The 18,352-nt window shown below is 35.5% G+C and overlaps 2 protein-coding genes across 2 annotated transcripts; both read right to left on the reverse strand.

Annotated features, from left to right (window-relative positions):
- Positions 1-1,854: 1,854 nt before the first annotated feature.
- LOC115976506 (glyceraldehyde-3-phosphate dehydrogenase 2, cytosolic-like) lies at positions 1,855-6,662 on the reverse strand. The gene is made up of 12 exons (XM_031097811.1): positions 6,602-6,662; positions 6,523-6,571; positions 6,290-6,390; positions 4,659-4,774; positions 4,458-4,557; positions 4,018-4,164; positions 3,840-3,900; positions 3,664-3,761; positions 3,236-3,378; positions 2,977-3,060; positions 2,761-2,850; positions 1,855-2,124 (listed from the first exon to the last, which is right to left on the reverse strand). The coding sequence occupies exons 2-12, from the start codon at positions 6,548-6,550 to the stop codon at positions 2,079-2,081; spliced, it is 1,014 nt and encodes a 337-aa protein (XP_030953671.1). The 5' UTR covers positions 6,551-6,571; positions 6,602-6,662; the 3' UTR covers positions 1,855-2,078.
- A 1,998-nt stretch (positions 6,663-8,660) lies between these two features.
- On the reverse strand, positions 8,661-12,610 carry LOC115976508 (cytosolic Fe-S cluster assembly factor NBP35-like). Its single transcript, XM_031097812.1, has 3 exons — positions 12,367-12,610; positions 12,131-12,232; positions 8,661-9,841 (listed from the first exon to the last, which is right to left on the reverse strand). Exons 1-3 carry the CDS (start codon positions 12,401-12,403, stop codon positions 8,913-8,915), a joined length of 1,068 nt encoding a protein of 355 aa, XP_030953672.1. The 5' UTR covers positions 12,404-12,610; the 3' UTR covers positions 8,661-8,912.
- Between the last annotated feature and the right edge of the window lie 5,742 nt (positions 12,611-18,352).

Genomic DNA, 18,352 nt, shown 5'->3' on the forward strand with positions numbered 1-18,352 from the left:
ACAATTTACTTAAATATGGTAATAGGTGTTATTTAGCAACCCACTATGCGCTTATCAGTGTTATTTAGCATCCAAGTTTTGTAGCACGGTACTTTTGTGTTGCTTAAGAAAGTTATCAAGATGATTGAGCGAAAACTAAATGCTTTTTTATGGACTGGTAAAGCTGAAAAAGCAGCTGGAGTCAGTTTCTTGGGACATGTTAGGAGAAGAGGAAGAACACTTTTTTACCCAAGCAGGTTCAATTTGGATTGCTTGGATTAGATTGTACTTACTTAAAGGGGGTTGCTTCTGGAATATCCACATCCTTCCAAGTTCCTCATAAGTTGTTCTTTTTTTAAGAAGGCTAACAAGGCCTCCAACACAATTTAGGGGTTGGGGAAGGAGCTTCTATTCATCTTTGGCACGAGAGTTGGCACCCTAAGGGGCCATTGAACTGCCAAGTAGTCTAGCTTTATTAAAAGAGAAGTTTTAGTACGACATAAAATGTCACAACTTTTGCCACAATTATTCTACGTGTAAATTGTAACTGGCTGTTTATCACTTTCATATGGACCTACCACTTTTTTCTTTACCACTCACAGTTTGCCATGTGGAGAGTTGTGGCATAAATTGTGACATTTTATATAGTCTTAGAATTTTTGTTATTAAAATTAGCTGGTGGGATTGACCTCTTGCCGGGTTTGAGTGGCTGGTTGCTGTCGGTGGTAAGTGTTTTGAGGTTCAAATTAATGGGAATGAAGATGGTCCTTTCAACTACGCATGGTAATTACAATTCATAAGATACCTGGGGTGCTATTAGGCACAAACAGCTTGTGGTAAATTAGTAGAGAAGTGTACGGTTTTCTGGTTTTATCCCTAGACACGCTTTCATAAACCTGGTTAACTGTCAAATACAGATTGATTATAAGAGATAGAACACTCGTATGAGGTTATAAAGGTGATACTACTGGTGTTTTCTATAGAAGCAAGATTAAATTAAGAGACCACCTTTATTTTGAGTGTTCAGTCACGCATAGATTGTGGAAGTAAATCTTGTTGTTGTGTGTTTTTGATGGCCAAATTGGGAACATGAGTTGAATTGGGGGATCAATAGGTTGAAGGGTACTGGTTTAAACTTTTAAGGCACAGGTTGTGTGAAAATTGGCCTGGGAACACATCTATCTACCATGTTTGGAGGGAAGGGAATGAAAGGATTCATAATTGTAGGATGTGATGAGAAGAACAAATCCTGAACTGTATTGCTGTTGATGTGAGGGGTAGAACTAAAATCCCTGCAAGATCCAAATTGAAGAGTTCAATATTGTATTGCACCTTGTGCTGCATATGGAAGATTCCTTATTTGGTGCTTGCTTTATTGAGTTGCTTGGTTGCGCTGTTTTTGGTATGGTTTTGTAGCAGATTATATTTCTTAAAGTCTTTTGATATGGTGTTTTAGTTTGTTAAGAGTGGTTTGTTCTGTAGTGTTCCAATATGAGTAATGTTGTGTTGTCTGTAAAGGGGTTGGTCTCTTCTTTTGTGGGCAGTTTTGCTGCTTGTATTAGTTGACCTGCTTTGCAGGCTTCTTTGTTCTCATTTGAAATTGAATAAGTATACTTATTCATTAAACACTCTTTCATTTCTTTTCTTTTATTGTGTTATATTTCTTCTTCTTTTGTAAGACCATAAAAATGGAAAGTATATCTTTTCACTCTTGAAAATGTGTGGACTGATGAGCTTAGCAATCGTGATGATTTTTTTTTTTTTTTTTTTTTTCGTATATAGCATACAACAAGAGAACCAAAGCAAATAAATCACGGCAGAATCTGTTAAATTTTCAAGGCAGAAAAACCATCCAAGAAAGCCACAAAATTAGGAAATAAGATAGTTAATAATCATATCTTATGGGAAAACACCAGTCAAGAAAGAAAGGGGTGATACAATGACACCAAATTTAAAAGAGACACATGGTATATAACCATCCTCATATCAATTATTCCAAAACATTTCTGTGTACCTTACAAAAATTAAGCTGCAAACTATGCCAAAGGAAAGGGAAGTGAAAGGGTAAAACATGGTGATCGTCTAGACTCCAACACAACTCATTGAACGGAGGCAATGTGTCGGATCAAATCAATAACACGTGAGCTGCAACAAAACAAAATCACTTCAGAAAGTAATCTCAAAAGTAAACCAAAGATAGCTGGAAATTTATCAGCCAGAACTGGTTGGGGCAAGCAAGATAGTGAACAACTAAGAACTAACACTGGAGAGAAAAATAAGGCATGCATTGACAAGTAAATGTTGCCATTTACAAAATTACATCTGCTAAAGACAATGGGGCCAATAACCATTTACATACTTTTAAGGATTCCATTATAATTATCACAACTACCATTGTTAATAATACAATTTGTTAGTTGTAAAGAATGTTCTGAATCATCTATACTTAAAAAGTATGTTTTCCCTGCAATGCAGTTGGCCATAAAAAAAGTGGCTATGAAAACAAATCAGCTTCTTCATAAGTTGGACATTAGTTGGCTTGCCTAGGATCAATATCATCAAGATAGAAACGTGGCTATCAATTCAAGGTTGTAATTGGAAAATTGGAACAATCGCCACAACATTAAGTGCAGGTAAATATAGTGTTGTCAAGACCAATTTTACTAGCCAAAAGCCACTAATGTAAGCATCCACATTTTACAAACAAGAAAGACCACAATGACAACGTTTTTTTAATTCCCTGTCAATTGTAAGATTATTATTAAGACATAGATATGTTACCTGTAACCCCATTCATTGTCATACCAAGAGACAAGCTTCACAAAATTGTCATTCAATGCAATCCCGGCCTTGGCATCGAAAATGCTTGACCTGAAGTAAGAGTCAAAACACAAAGCTTCAATTGAATATTAACTTGTAGCAACAGCTAGAAAAAGACAATGAAATATCAAAGCAATTAAGTTCATTTAGGGGGGAAAATTAGCAAAACCACAGCACCTGCTGTCACCCACAAAGTCAGATGACACCACATCCTCCTCTGTGTAACCAAGAATTCCTTTTAGTTTACCTTCAGACTCCTCCCTACACAACAATAAAACAAATAAGGAGATGAAGGAAAGGTAGTGATTGGAACATTATATACTTTTACTTTACAATTCCCTAGTGATTAGTAAATAGTAGAAGCTTTACACTATACCCATGAACCCTTTTCTTCCCTAAACAAAAAATTCAAAAGGAAAGCATTCCTAATCCTTACTTGATAGCAGCTTTTATCTCCTCATAACTGGCCTTCTTCTCAAGTCTCACCGTGAGGTCAACAACTGAAACATTAACCGTAGGAACACGGAAAGCCATCCCTGTCAACTTCCCATTCAATGAAGGCAGAACTTTACCAACAGCCTGCATAGTTAAAGAGTAAAACACACAGATTAACCAGTGAGCTAAAGAAGACTGAAGTTTGGTACTACTAAAATTCAGTACATGCCAAAGAGAGAAGATATTTTGTAATCATAAAGGTATGGAGTAAAAAGAAAGAAAATGAGGGGGCTTAGTTAATCATGAATTCCACAAGGATATATTTTTTTTCTTATTTCACCTATATGATACATCCAGCAAGATAAATGCAAAGCATGCTAAAAATGACACATTTATGCAGATCAAACCATAGATGCAAGAATTTAATACCTTAGCAGCTCCAGTACTGCTAGGAATTATGTTGAAGGAAGCAGCTCTGCCACCTCTCCAATCCTTCATTGATGGTCCATCTACAGTCTTTTGGGTGGCTATATGACATAGAAGTCATGTCAATCTATAGTCATATACCATGTAATTGAAAAGAGTGTATTCCAACATAGACTCACCAGTAATGGAGTGGACAGTAGTCATAAGACCTTCAACAATACCAAATCGGTCATGAATTACCTACAAAGAGATATATTCAAAAATCATACGATTTGCACTTAAATCTTTATACTTTCTCAATTCTTAAAGGCATAGTTTTGCACAACACAAAAGTAACCAGAAAAGTTTTAAAATTACCTTAGCCAATGGAGCAAGACAGTTGGTGGTGCAGCTAGCATTAGAGACAATGTCAAGTTCTGGCTTGTAGTCGTTCTCATTGACACCCACAACGAACATGGGAGCATCCTTACTCGGTGCAGAAATAATTACCTTCTTTGCACCAGCCTGAAATACACCCAAACATGAGAATAGGTAAAAGAATTGAGAAACCTACATAATGGAAGTAAAACAGAAAATTTGATTCACAAAACACGATAATATCTTTATTTATTTTCTCTCTTGTTTTTGTTTTTGATATTTTCTTTTGGAATCTATCATATGAAAGATAACAACACAATGAAAAACCATTCCTATAGTTCCTCTTCAAAATACTAATATCACTATCACAAACTAGGAGCAATATATATACCATAATCAAATCAAACACAAAACCAGCATTCAAGCACTTAATCATAAACCTTCAAGTGGGCAGCGGCTTTTTCCTTGTCAGTGAAAACTCCAGTAGACTCAACAACAAATTCGGCTCCAGCCTCACCCCATGGGATCTCTTCAGGGTTCCTAAATATCAAAAACAACTATATATATTATACAAGTACTAATAAAATCTAATTTCCCTCTAGAAAATGAACAAAGAACTAAATAATAAAAGTTGAAAATACCTGATACCAAAAGTAGCAACTGGCCTGTCACCAAAAAGAAGAGTCCTAGAGTCCTTAACCTTGAGTTCATGGTGCTTCCATTGGCCGTGAACAGTGTCATACTTAAACATGTAGGTCTGTGCAGCACAATATCAAAATTATAGTACTAAGCAAAACTAGACAACTAAAAAGCTTTTAAATACCCAATATTTGGCTACAAAGAAAGTTTAGCATACGAACAGTCATCGAGCACTTTCAATCATTTGGCATAAACAAGCAAAGCTTTTAATGTTAATTCTGCAATATCAAAATAATATTTTTAAAAATCCCCATTTTATTTTTTTGTTACTTTTTTATTTTTATATATATATAAACTGCAAAATTATTAACAGCAAAAGGCAGAAGTAATCTCCATGGAATAATGAAGAACTGACGGGTGCTAACATGGGCGGAGACAGGGGGGCAGTTGCCCCATGACACTACCCAAACCCCCTTGACGTTCTTTTAAAAAATTATTTTTTTATAATATTTCAAAATCAAAACTTCTTTTTTCTAAACTTCACCCCCACCCCCCCCCCCCCCCCCCCCAAAAAAAAAAAAGATCAAAACTTCATTATGAAAATAACTTTTAACTCTCCAAATATTAGTGAGGAAAAAAATTTCTTAAACATAGTCTTAAAATTACAACATTTTATTGCAATATCTCCCAGACAATGTTCCAAATTTTATACATTGCCTTAAAAATTAAAAAAATATTACAATTTTATATATAGTTCTTAAGGTCTTTTATAATCAACCCACCATTTGATAGTTCAAATGTAATCTAACAAAGAAAGAATAAACATTGATACCTTTAAGTTAATTCAAAAATAAAAACAACATTCAACATCTTCTACAAAATTCTCAAGTATATGATGATATTTTTAATACTTCTAAGTTAATTTATTTTATTTTTTCATTTTAATTTTAAGTATTCAAATGATTTGTTTGAATATCTTATGTTTTGATTAATCTTTCATTTCATATATTAATAACTATATACTGATTTTTTTTTTTTTTTACTTGTTTGAATTATAGACTTATAGTCACCTTAAATTTTGAATAAGTAGTTTACACATAACAATGATTATACTAACTCTAACTAATACTAGGCTCTAAAAAAGAAATTGGAACCAAGAACCAAAAATAAATAAATAATAACTTCCCTTTACATTTACATCATATTTTCTTCTTTAATCAATATTTTTGGTTTGATTAAATTAAGTAATATATATGTTTTCTTATATTAATATACATGTTTAGAATTAAATTTGTCTCCAATTTTTTTATTCTAATCTTGTCCCCCAAATCAAAATCCTGGTTTTACCATTGAGTGCACAGCTCTACAAAGCAAAACTAGATATATGATGCTGCAAATACAAATTTAAAAAAAAATCATTTGTAATAATTAAGAACTGAACACTTTTAATCATTTGGAATAATTAAGCAAAGCTTTTCATGTTATATCTAGAATATCAAACATCATAAAAACAAATCCAAATGTTGATTTTCAACACAAATTTTGATTAGACAAATGGTGCCTAAGGTAAGGTTTAAAAGCGTGTTATCACTTATCATATATAGTGTTGATATTAATTAGAAAAAAGAGTTACCATGTAATCAGTGGTGATGAAGGGATCATTAACAGCGACGAGTTCAACATCATCTCTCTCTAGTGCCACCCTAGCCACCAAACGCCCGATTCTTCCAAATCCTTCACCAGTTTCAAACACAACCCAAAACAAAGAATCATCATTTTCTAAAAAACACAGACATGTACACATGCATGCATGAATGGACAAAAACACACACACACGAATGGAGTTGAAAATAGTAAAATACACACCATTGATCCCAATCTTAATCTTCCCCATGTTCCTCAGAGAAAGTGAAAAAAAAAAAAAAAAAATATATATATATATATATATATATATATAACGTTAGAAGGAGAAAGTCTTTGTGAATGAAAACGAGACTTTTACAGTAGAGAGAGCAAGTTCATCACTTCATATATATACGTGAAAAAATAGGAAGACGCGGATTTGTTGAGGGAGGGAAAGAGTGGGGACCACTAAATGCTCATTATCACCGTTGATTTCGAGAGAACACATGGGAATCATGGGATTTCTCTTTCTTTTTTTTTATTTAAAAAAAAAAAAGAATAATTCTCGTGAATTTTTCACGGATCTGCAGGTTAGAATCAGTAAAACTGAATGGAAATTTTACTATTTTTAGTTTGGTTTCCATCAGTAATGATAATTACTAATTAGAGTTTAGAGATCAGCAGTGTATTTTTGGTGATATTCTGGATGCTTCTATAAAATTAAAGTCTTGACTGTCATTAATAGCTTAAGTTAACTTCTCCTCCAAGGTTGAAATATGGAGATCACACCAAGTCTGTGCTCTTTTATAGGAGAAACTAGAAAGTACATCCTGTGCGTGTGCATGCAGCAGATGGGTTCCACTGGTCAGTGGGATCCACATATTGTGAGAGGACTGTTGCATGCATCGGGTAAAGAATATGACGTAATTGTCAATGAAGTAATTCATTTTTTACACAAACTTAACTCCTCCCAAAACATCACCGAAATTAGTTGATAGGACCAAAAGATACAAGATAAATCATTATTTCTTTCTTATTATACACGTAAAATCAAATTTAATTCATGATGTGATTAATGTTTTGACAACTATGATTGGGGTGATCCTAACAAACCGTAAATGTAACCGAACTATAAATGCCTTTGTCGTATCGAAGAATGTAATAATTTTCTTTTTCAATTAGCTTTTTATAAACGAAGGAGCAAAAGAGTGCTTCTTGAGGTGTGATCCTCAATCCATTGTGCCACCCCTCGAGTCAACAGAATTTATATAACAACTGCATATCATGTGCTTCTTATTAGCGTCATGATACATGTGATTCAGCGGCCAATTGTATCAAAATTAAGTTGATGAAATTTTAATGCACAACAAGATAAACTGATAAAACAGTTGGCGTTATGGGAGAAGACGATAACCATATTACAAGTGTCTCATACATCTATTATTGTTAAGAATCAACTCACAGTCAGTGTTGTATATATAAGTATATACATGGATAGGTTATAATAAAAATGTTTGATTTTTGGAGAATATTGTTTCATAAAGTTGATAAAGTAAAAATTCAAGTTCAAGAATTTTCTAAATGAAAATTTGAAATTCAATATGTTCAATCGGTCAAAACTTTTGCTCAATTGATCGAAATGATGAGAAAAATAATCTTGGAGCTCCTGCCTAACTCGATTACTATTTGATTCTTATTCAATCAATCAAAAAGAGCCTTTGATCGATTCTCGATTCCTCTCAATCGGTCAAGACTTGTTAAATTGAATTTTTTGCAGAATTTTCTGATAAACATTTTGAAGGTTTGAAAAACTTTCAAACCTTGTGAATAGTTTTATGAAACGTTTTAACTCTTCATACGTGCTTTTTGGTGAAATAGAACCCTATGAGTATAAATAGTGGGTTATGTTCACTTGATAGCTTCTTTTTCTTCCAAAAGTTAGTTTCTAAGAAACATAAGAAATCCTATGAATATTCTCCGGAATTGTTATCTATAGAATCCAACAACTTAATCATATCTTGGAGACAAGTTTGTAATAACCTTATAGCAACAATAGTGTGGGGGCAAATATTGTCTAAAAATAACAATTTTGTGTCTCAAAATTATTTATTTTCTGTTCGTCTTTTGCGTTAAACTTGGTCTTCCATTATTACTTTGTGTAATATTCCCAATAGTCAAACATCATAACACAGCTCTTTTAATCATTGTTGGCCACTAAATTTAGTAGCTAACGTCCATTTGAATATGGCATGGAACTATCATCGTGGCTGATACAGGGGTTAATTCTTTGATCAAGGATGATTAACAATGATTGCTGCTGGCATTTTAGAAGAACCTTTGAAGTGAGAACAAATGCTTTTGGTGTATGCATCAGAGCCAGATTATCCCTAATCACTTTAAGATATATCAAAGGACTATGCACAAAGCATGGCCACAAAACTCCAGAGGTTAAATATCATTACATTCAAATAGCAGCCATGTTACGAATAAATACATATAAGCCATGTTACGAATAAATACATATAAGTCGAGTGATTCAAAAGCCACAAGCTTAAGAATCCATGCTATTATTAAACATAAAAAGAAACACAAAATTTTGATCCACATAAGGACCACAAGCTGAAGCTAACAGCCTATGCACTATCTACCAACATACTTGAGAATCCATTATTTTCAATCATTTTTTCTATGATGATCTTCAGTGCAGGAGCGCTCACCTGGCATTTCTTATCAATGAAGCAGGATCTACCTTCTTCAGCAGCCTTACAAAGCTGCGGATCCAATGGCACCTTCCCAAGAAAAGGCACTTCCATTTCCCTACACATTTTTTCTGCACCACCACTGCTACTATCAAACACTTCACTGCAAGCAATCAAATTTTGAAGTTCTGGTGCTTTCTCTTTAAGATATTCCCTAACCCGCTCCGAAACATCTATATGTTCACCAGTCTCTGTCGTCCTCATAAACTTGAAATCCATTAGTGGCTGGCACAAGCCGCTCATATTCTCAACAACCCCAAGAACCTTAACTCCAACTTTTTTGCAGAAATTGATTTCTTTTCGCACATCAATCAAGGAGACTTGCTGTGGAGTTGTGACAATAATTGCACCATCTATTCCAGTAGCCCCAAGGCATTGAACAATTGAGATATGCTCATCTGAGGTCCCAGGAGGAGCATCAACAACCAAAAAATCAAGTTCATTCCAGTACACTTCCTTCAGGAAATTCTTGATGAGCCCATTCTTGCGAGGGCCCCTCCATATAACAGCTTCATCAGGATCAGGAAGCATGAATCCAATTGACATGACCCCAAGATTATCATCAACATAGACAGGAGACCAGCCGAGGTTGCTCTGGTGGATTTCTTGACCTTCTAGGCCAAGCATCTTTGGGATGCTCGGGCCACATATATCAATGTCAAGCAGACCTATCTGGAGGTTCATAGCTGCCAGGGCGAATGAAAGTTGGGCAGAGAATGTGCTCTTGCCAACTCCACCCTTCCCTGATAAAACAAGTATCTTATGCTTAACATTAGCCATCCTTTCTGCAATAACAACCAAGTCTGCAGAAACAAGAGTATAGAACATTAAGACAATAAGCATACCACCTCTAAGTCATAAAATATGTTTGCAGAATATTAACTAAACCAGAGTGACACTTAAAACATGTTATACATAAATGAAACACCATCCTTGAATAATTAATCCATACATTTATCATTCATTTCAGGCTGCAAGCCCCAGAGAGTGATGCTCTTCTTGGAATTTTCACTTAGTTTTAATTTTGAAAATTTTGGTCTAAGGGTATGTTCAGGCAAACAAGTAAATGAAATAAATTAATGCTCATCATCAGCAAACACCTTATCAGGAAAAAAGGAGGAAAAAGAAAAAGATATTAATTTGACTGACAGTTGATGAATTGCTTGTAATATCAAGGGCTAACTGAAACCATGCCCAGCTGCCAGGATAAGGAAACCAACAATGCAGGAACTTAAATAAGTCACCTTTTTTATTAGAGCTCACTCTGTGTACCTTCTCAACTCCTCCTTTTCTTTTCTTTTTTTTTTGATATAGGAGAACTTATCTCAGATTAGTTGCACGTCATAGAGTATACTGTACAACAATCCTCATTGTTAATCAACTCCCTCCCTTTCTTTTCAAAAAGTAAGATAAATCTTTCTCCTTTGTGTTTAACAGAAAAGTTCAAGATTCTTTTAACTGTTACTTGTCATTGTCACACCTCTAAATATTTTGTCCGAAGTTGTCAAATTCATCATAGTAATTTCCTCTCCTTCTTCTTAGTAAACAGACAACTCAATATATAGTCTTGTTTAATTATATGCTTGTTTGGTATATAGGCAGTGAAACTTAACCAATGTAAGAAGATACCTTTTAAAGATTGTTAAATAAAAATGACATCAGTAGTTGGTTTACATGGTTGTTTGATGTATAGGTACTAAAAGTTAGTGATGGTAGTTGATACATTGGCGGGACAAAATGGGTTAGTAATTAATGGAAAATTTCATTACAGATTGTGCTATTGGGACTTTTATAGGGGGTTGTTGATGGGTATATAATATATTTGCATTTTTTTGAAGGTCATTTAGAAGTGGGTTCTTGCTGATTTGGTGGTTTCACTCACCATACCCACTCATTGAAATCTTTATGGAGGAAGGTTTCTATAATGATTCTCTTAATTAAGAAAGAGACAGTTTCCCTCTCTAATATTTCAAACCAATAAGAGTTGTTGTGGTTGTTGAGGGAAAACATGGAATGAGGATACCAGAATTAATGCGAATCATTGCCTTTTTGTACATAATTTTTTTGCTGTAATTTTTTAGGCTTCTTTCTGATCATTGTACATGAAGTAGTCTGTCAATAAAGTTATCATTATCTATCAAAAAAAGGATTAATGCTGGTTAAAGTTGTGTGCTACAATGAGCTTTCTGTGATTTGATGGGTGACAGGATTGCTTTGAGCTAATCTTTATTTGATTGTGGAGGGTAAACTCTATACCTTTTTTTTTATCAAGCTATAATCATATACCCTGCAATGCAGTTGATATTTATGAATTCTATACCTTTTTTTTATCAAGCTATAATCATATACCCTGCAGTGCAATACAGTTGATGATAATGAATCAGCATTCTGATTCAATAGTTCTAGGCTACCAAACATGGCAGTTTTAGCCTCTATTGGAATAAGCTCACCTAGTTTTGTAAAAAATGGAAACCAATCATAATAAATAAACACACCAATAGATGTTCTAAACCATAACTTCCTCTTTCTCCTTTCATCCATTCACATGTAATCTTTTACACAACTTGTTCCAAAGTAGGGCTCTTTCCTAGCTATGTGCTCTAAGTTAACAAGCAACAACAAACTCGCCAGTTTTATAGCTATAACACGTATACACTGCTACTCTAGAACTCAAAGTTTAGCATGAGACAACAAGAGTCCGTTTTTAAAAACGAAAACACCATTTCGCAACAGCAACTCCTCATAGCTTTTTTTACAATTGCTCATTTTAAACCCAAAATGCCATTTTGCAACAGCTTACACAATCGCACACTAACAAGTAACAAGCTTAACATTGTCCTAAATTCACACCATAGGTTTGTGGGTTACCATACTCTCAATAACGCTAAAACCAATCTTGTACAGCACATAAAGATAACAAATTAAAATTTTTCAAAACCTCAAATTTCAGACAATATGACATATAAAAATCAGAATTACTCCACGAACAACTGGTAAAACATAAAATAACCACCACAACAACATAAACAAAAACAAAAACAAAATTAAGAATTTTATAGAGCTGGAAAAAAAAAATGAAAGAGGTAGAAAACCTGGGTCAGGGCCTTTTGGGGCAGTAGCACAAGCTTCTTGATTAGGACAACCTTCGCAAGCGTCAGATTTTCCTGCGGACTCTGATTGAGTACCAGGGCAATCTGAATCAAACAAAAACAAAAACAAACAAAATTAAGAATGGAATTTTGAGGCTACCCCATTTGACAAAACCCAGTGACTTTGGAAAGTTTAAGGAGATGAAAAAAAAAAAAAATCTCAAGAGGGAAAATCTTACGCTCATTGGCATCTTCAGGAATATCACCGTCCGCCATGGTCGACTTTTCTGCTTTTGCTGTACTCTTTCTTTTTTACTTCGCTATGGCCTTCTATATGAGAAAGGAGAGATTAAACAAGAAGCGCGTTTATTTATATACGAGTTGTGACTCTCTATGGCGGTCGAATCGGATCAATTTCCACCGTTGGATTGACGCACCTTTTGACCCCAAATTACGGTATTCCATTTTCCAAGCAAACCCAATAATATCTTCGAAGCTTATCCAAAAAATTAGGGTTTTGATTACCCCTAATACTTTTTAAAAATAGATCTTATTTTGTTTCAACAAGAGATTGTTACATTATTCACTAATTAAATAAAATGTTAAAATTAAAATTCACTATTACTTGTCATTGACTCATTGTATATTTAAAACAAAAAAATATGTCCAGTTAAAAAAGTATTGAAGGTAAACCAAACCCTAAAAACTAATTATTATTTCATCCAAAAAAAATCCAACATATATCTATATATTAAGAGGATTCAAAAAGTTAATTATGAATTCAAAAAATATCAAAAATACCTCTAATCTAATTAAATAATCTTTATTCTTAAAAATATAAAAAAAAATGGTTAAAATTATAATTCAACAAAATTCAAAAAAAAATAATAATAAAAGAAGCGTTTTTCCTAAAAATTAGCACACCCTCTATTTAAATGAGTAATGCTACAGACACAAATTATTTTACAACATTTTTACAAAATGTTGATGTGGCTAGCTCTTATTAGTTTTTATTTATGTCCATCATTAATATCACTTTTTTATTTACCAATAATTACTCGCCACATCAGCAGTTTGTAGAATTTTTTGTAAAATAGTTTGTATCTCTAGCATTATTCCTATTTAAATATGAAAAATAATATGTCCACAATATTTTCACAACATTTTTACAACAAATCTTATATATCTCACCCACGTTTAATACATTTTTCTCTTAAAAACTAGCACATATTAATATATATTATCATCTTCGTTTATATTATCATCTTTCAGTCACTAAAACATTGATAATAATCATCACATTAAAAGAATTACCAAAATCGGATGATAATTACGGAATGAGTGCGTGAGTCTTTCTTATTTTGTTTTTAAAAATAAATAATTTTCAGTCATCATATTTGTAGTTGCTATATTTTTCAATAAAAAAAAAAATACTTAGGGGGTGTGATGAGACATATAGGCTAGTGCATATGATATATATATATATATATATATATATAGGATTGGATTCAAATTACACATGGTGTAATTCTAAGTAATGTTACACCACGTTTCTAAAAAAAAAAAGTAATGTTACACCACTTATTATTTTTTAATAGGATGCCAATTTTGACAAATACACCATTGGATTACATTATCTTCGTATATTCTCTATTCTTGCAAAATTTCAAAATAATCGAATATCAATAGTCATGCCATCAATCAATTGTTTAAATTTAAGTGTTTGTAATTTAAAATAATACATAAAAAATGTGTTTATGGATAAAATGGTAAATAACATCCGATTAGCATGAAAATTGGCATGCATGTTAAAAACATATAGAACATGTAATCCAATAGTAAAATTTCCAAAATATGAATTCAATAATAAGTTATTAGGTGGTATAACACTGTTTAGAGTTATACCAGATGTAACTTGAATCCAACCCATATATGTATATATATATATATATATATATATCATTTTATTGTCCAATAATTCAAAAAAGCAAAATGTTAAAAGAACCAATAATTCAAACTTGTTCACAACAACTTGATTAACTTGATATTCTCTCATATAAACACCATCGACTAAAGTTTTTTTTTTTTTTTTTATTACTTTACTAATCCATGCTAGTAATTAATAAATAAATTATAGTATTTTTTGCTAAATAATAAATAAACTAGTTGATAACAGTGGGAAAATTATAAAATAATATGATTTTTTTCTCTTTTATTTTTTTGTCTATATATGAAATTTTATGATAATTAATAGTGTAGGGAGTGGGTTTGAGCGCTCTTTCTATTGGAAGAAAGGTCTCAAGCCCAACTGGCTTAATATAATGAATTTTTAGAGAATAGGTTTAAAAACTAGGTCTTAGTCTGAACCACAATCACTAAACACAGTTAGGTGCGGACTGACCAATAAGGAAATGGGTTCAAGTATGGAATGTTCTCCCCAGGCGTTTCGTCCGAGGAACTTAGTATTCTTCTTCTTCTACTTTCAGTACTAGGTTACAAGTTGTTTTCAAGACCATGCAGACTGCTACAGTTTTCTCTTTTTTCTCTCCTCCTGCTCTTTTTCTGCCATCCCTCATTCTTGGATGGTCTCTCACATTATATACTTCTTTCCAGTCGATCTTGACCCTCCACCTGTTGATTGTGCATGTCATTACTTGAGTGCTTGTCCCATCAGCCACTTTTCCAAACCCTCTGTGAGTTGCGGCAACCAAGGCCGCACTGTTCAGGGGTCCTTTCCTTATTAATGCAGCCAGAACGTTAGTTGGATGCATTCAATGTGGAGGTGACAGCTTTTCCTTGAACTGCTCCTACACCATACCCCCGTGTGTGTCCTACTGTACTCGTCCTTTTTTCGGGGAGCGCTCTGGGAGGCTGCCTTTGATGGCGTACCGTTCTTTCCTTTTGGATTCTGGAATGCCGAGGACAGGATCGTCCTCGGCAACATCTCTAGGCCATTTGAACTTTCATTGTACATCCTCAGACATTTTCCTCTCTTCGGCACGGGCCTTGGGCCCAGTACAAAGTGGGCCGAGGTCGCTAAGTTCTTTGGACCCACAAATAAATATTTATTATGGTATTCTAGGAGTACACAATAATTTTCTATGGAACTATATAGTATTTTTTTTTTTTTTTTTTGAGAAACAATACTATATATGGAACAATATAGTATATATTCTAAGTTCTAACATCAAGTGTGGGGTCCAAAGATTTGAGGCCCTGACCCATTTATTCATTGGGGCCCAAGGCCCGAGCCGAGGAGGGTTATAGCCCAGAATAGGTAATACAAGTACAAAATAGTCCTGGGACACAGTCGAGGACGAATCAGTCCTCGGCATGTCCGAGGTCCCCCTGGAAGGAAGGACAAAAACGGAACAGAAACAGTCTGGAAAAAATCTAAAAATATCTATGTCAATAGGGAAGGACACCCTGGATAGTTTAACGACCAGGGAAAGCTGCCCTTACTGCCATTTAATACTCTGCACCTGACAGAGCCATACTCTCCAGCTTTTACAACCACCCCAACCACTCTGGGTATGGGTTGATGGGACAAGTATCAGTCTTGGAATGTCGATCCTACACGTGGACGGAGGATAAGGAACACAGGCTAGTATAAAAGGAAAAATAAGCAATCCAGAAGAGGGGCTGGGAAAAATGGCCAAAAATTAGAGCCTCCCAGCCCGCCTCCAGGAGAAAGACTCTCAGGGCAAACACGATCTAGACCATATATGAACACCACGAAAAGACCCGCTGTCTGGTGACTAAGGCCTAGCCTTTCAAACCCACGCTCTATAAATGATATTGTTTGGGCCTTTTTACGTGCGAACCCAACACTGTTACGGTTCGTTACAAATCGAGTCCTTACATCAAGCATTTATTATGATTGTGTATGTATATAGAATTATATATTTTACTATTTAAAGAAAATATATTGTACCAAGATTCTAATGGAATGGAATGTTTAAATATAGAATAAAATTTAAATTTAATTAAGATTCATATTAGAATAGTGATGTGTAAAATTATGAGGCTTCAAAAGCTTATGTGACATGATATTATAAGATCAATCACAAATCATATGTCTTTGATTATATATATATTAGATTAGTGTGGGGCCCAGCAATTCGTGGACCAGGCCCATTTGCCCTTAGAAAGTCCGAGGGCCCAATCCGAGGAGAACTGTGGCCCAAGCTCCATGACGCCGAGCACGGACCAATTTTTGGGAGGCAGCCGAGGACAGTCTAGTCCTCGGCAGGCCCATAATCCGCCCAGAATAAAGGGATAAATTCGTAAGGAAATCCAAAATACCTTGGGGCGATTACCCTAAATACCCTTCTGGATAAGGCCCAATGCCTGGCAGAACCGTACTCTGCAGCTTTATCAAGTCATCCCCAACAATTCCGGGATTAGACTGATGGGACCAATGTCAGTATTTGTAAAGACTGACCCTACACGTGGACGAAGGACATCGAACGCACACTAGTATAAAAGGAGAAGTAAGTGAATCTAGCAAAGGGGAGGAAAAAAGGAGACTTCATGAGGAAGATCGCCGGAACGATCCATGCACAGAACAGAGAAAGTCCTCCGTTGGACAGCCGGAAAGGACCACAAGGTTCCTCGGATCAAGTCCGAGGATCCCATTCTCAGAGGTGGCAGTATGGCGGGGCTTTAAACGTTTAGGCCCAGTCCATTTTCCACAGGGATCTTTCTGAAATCCAGACCGGACCATCCCCCCGTGACCAAGCCCAAGCTTTTCAAGCCCACTCTCTACAAATCGTATTGTGAGGGATCTCTCCCGCGTGAACCCGAAAATGTCACTGGGCCGCGCAGGAATCGTGTCCTTACAATTGGCGCCGTCTGTGGGAAGCATGCGCGCTTGGCGCAGGTGGCGGTGGAGTCAACTCTCTACTAAGCAAAAATCCACGGAGCTTCCTCCGTCTCCTTTGACGTGCAGCTGTTGTTCCGACATAAACTTCTGCTAGGGGCTACTCCTTGCAGCGCCCATGGCGTAGGCGGCCCTAGGGGCTCTTGGCCTCAAGCCGGCTCTCCCCGCCCTGATCTAGGGGCTTACATCCGAAAAACAAACCAAACACAAAAATAAATCTCGTAAGTTTTGGACAGAACCAAGGTCTTGCATGGTCCTCGGACTCAAACCTATGGGGAAACCAAGTACAAGAGATGAAAATCAAAAGTTTTGGACAGAACCAAGGCCTTGCATGGTCCACGGACTCAAGCCTGTGGGGAAACCAAACACAAAAAAAATAAATCTCGTAAGTTTTGGACAGAACCAAGGTCTTGCATGGTCCTCGGACTCAAACCTATGGGGAAACCAAGTACAAGAGATGAAAATCAAAAGTTTTGGACAGAACCAAGGCCTTGCATGGTCCACGGACTCAAGCCTGTGGGGAAACCAAACACAAAAAAAAAAAATCTCGTAAGTTTTGGACAGAACCAAGGTCTTGCATGGTCCTCGGACTCAAACCTATGGGGAAACCAAGTACAAGAGATGAAAATCAAAAGTTTTGGACAGAACCAAGGCCTTGCATAGTCCACGGACTGCAAGCCTGTGGGGAAACCAAAACACAAAAAAATAAATCTCGTAAGTTTGGACAGAACCAAGGGTCTTTTGCAGTGCGATTCCTCGGACTTCCAAAACCTATGGGGAAACCAGTACAAAGATGAAAATCAAAGTTTTGGACGAACCAAGGCTTTGCATGGTCCACGGACTCAAGCCTGTGTGAAACCAAACACAAAAAAAAATAAATCTCGTTAAGTTTTTGGACAGAACCAAGGTCGCATGGTCCTTCGGACTCCAAACCTATGGGGAACCAAGTACAAGAGATGAAAACCAAAAGTTTTGGACAGAACCAAGGCCTTGCATGGTCCACGGACTCAAGCCTGTGGGGAAACCAAACACAAAAAAAAATAAATCTCGTAAGTTTTGGACAGAACCAAGGTCTTGCATGGTCCTCGGACTCAAACCTATGGGGAAACCAAGTACAAGAGATGAAAATCAAAAGTTTTGGACAGAACCAAGGCCTTGCATGGTCCACGGACTCAAGCCTATGGGGAAACCAAACACAAAAAAAAATAAATTTCGTAAGTTTTGGACAGAACCAAGGTTTTGCATGGTCCTCGGACTCAAAAAACCTATGGGGAAACCAAGTACAGGAGAATGAAAATTCAAAAGTTTTTGGACAGAACCAGCCTTGCATGGTTCACGGGACT

Source organism: Quercus lobata, chromosome 2 (genome assembly GCF_001633185.2).
Source record: "Quercus lobata isolate SW786 chromosome 2, ValleyOak3.0 Primary Assembly, whole genome shotgun sequence".
NCBI classification, from domain to species: Eukaryota; Viridiplantae; Streptophyta; class Magnoliopsida; order Fagales; family Fagaceae; genus Quercus; species Quercus lobata.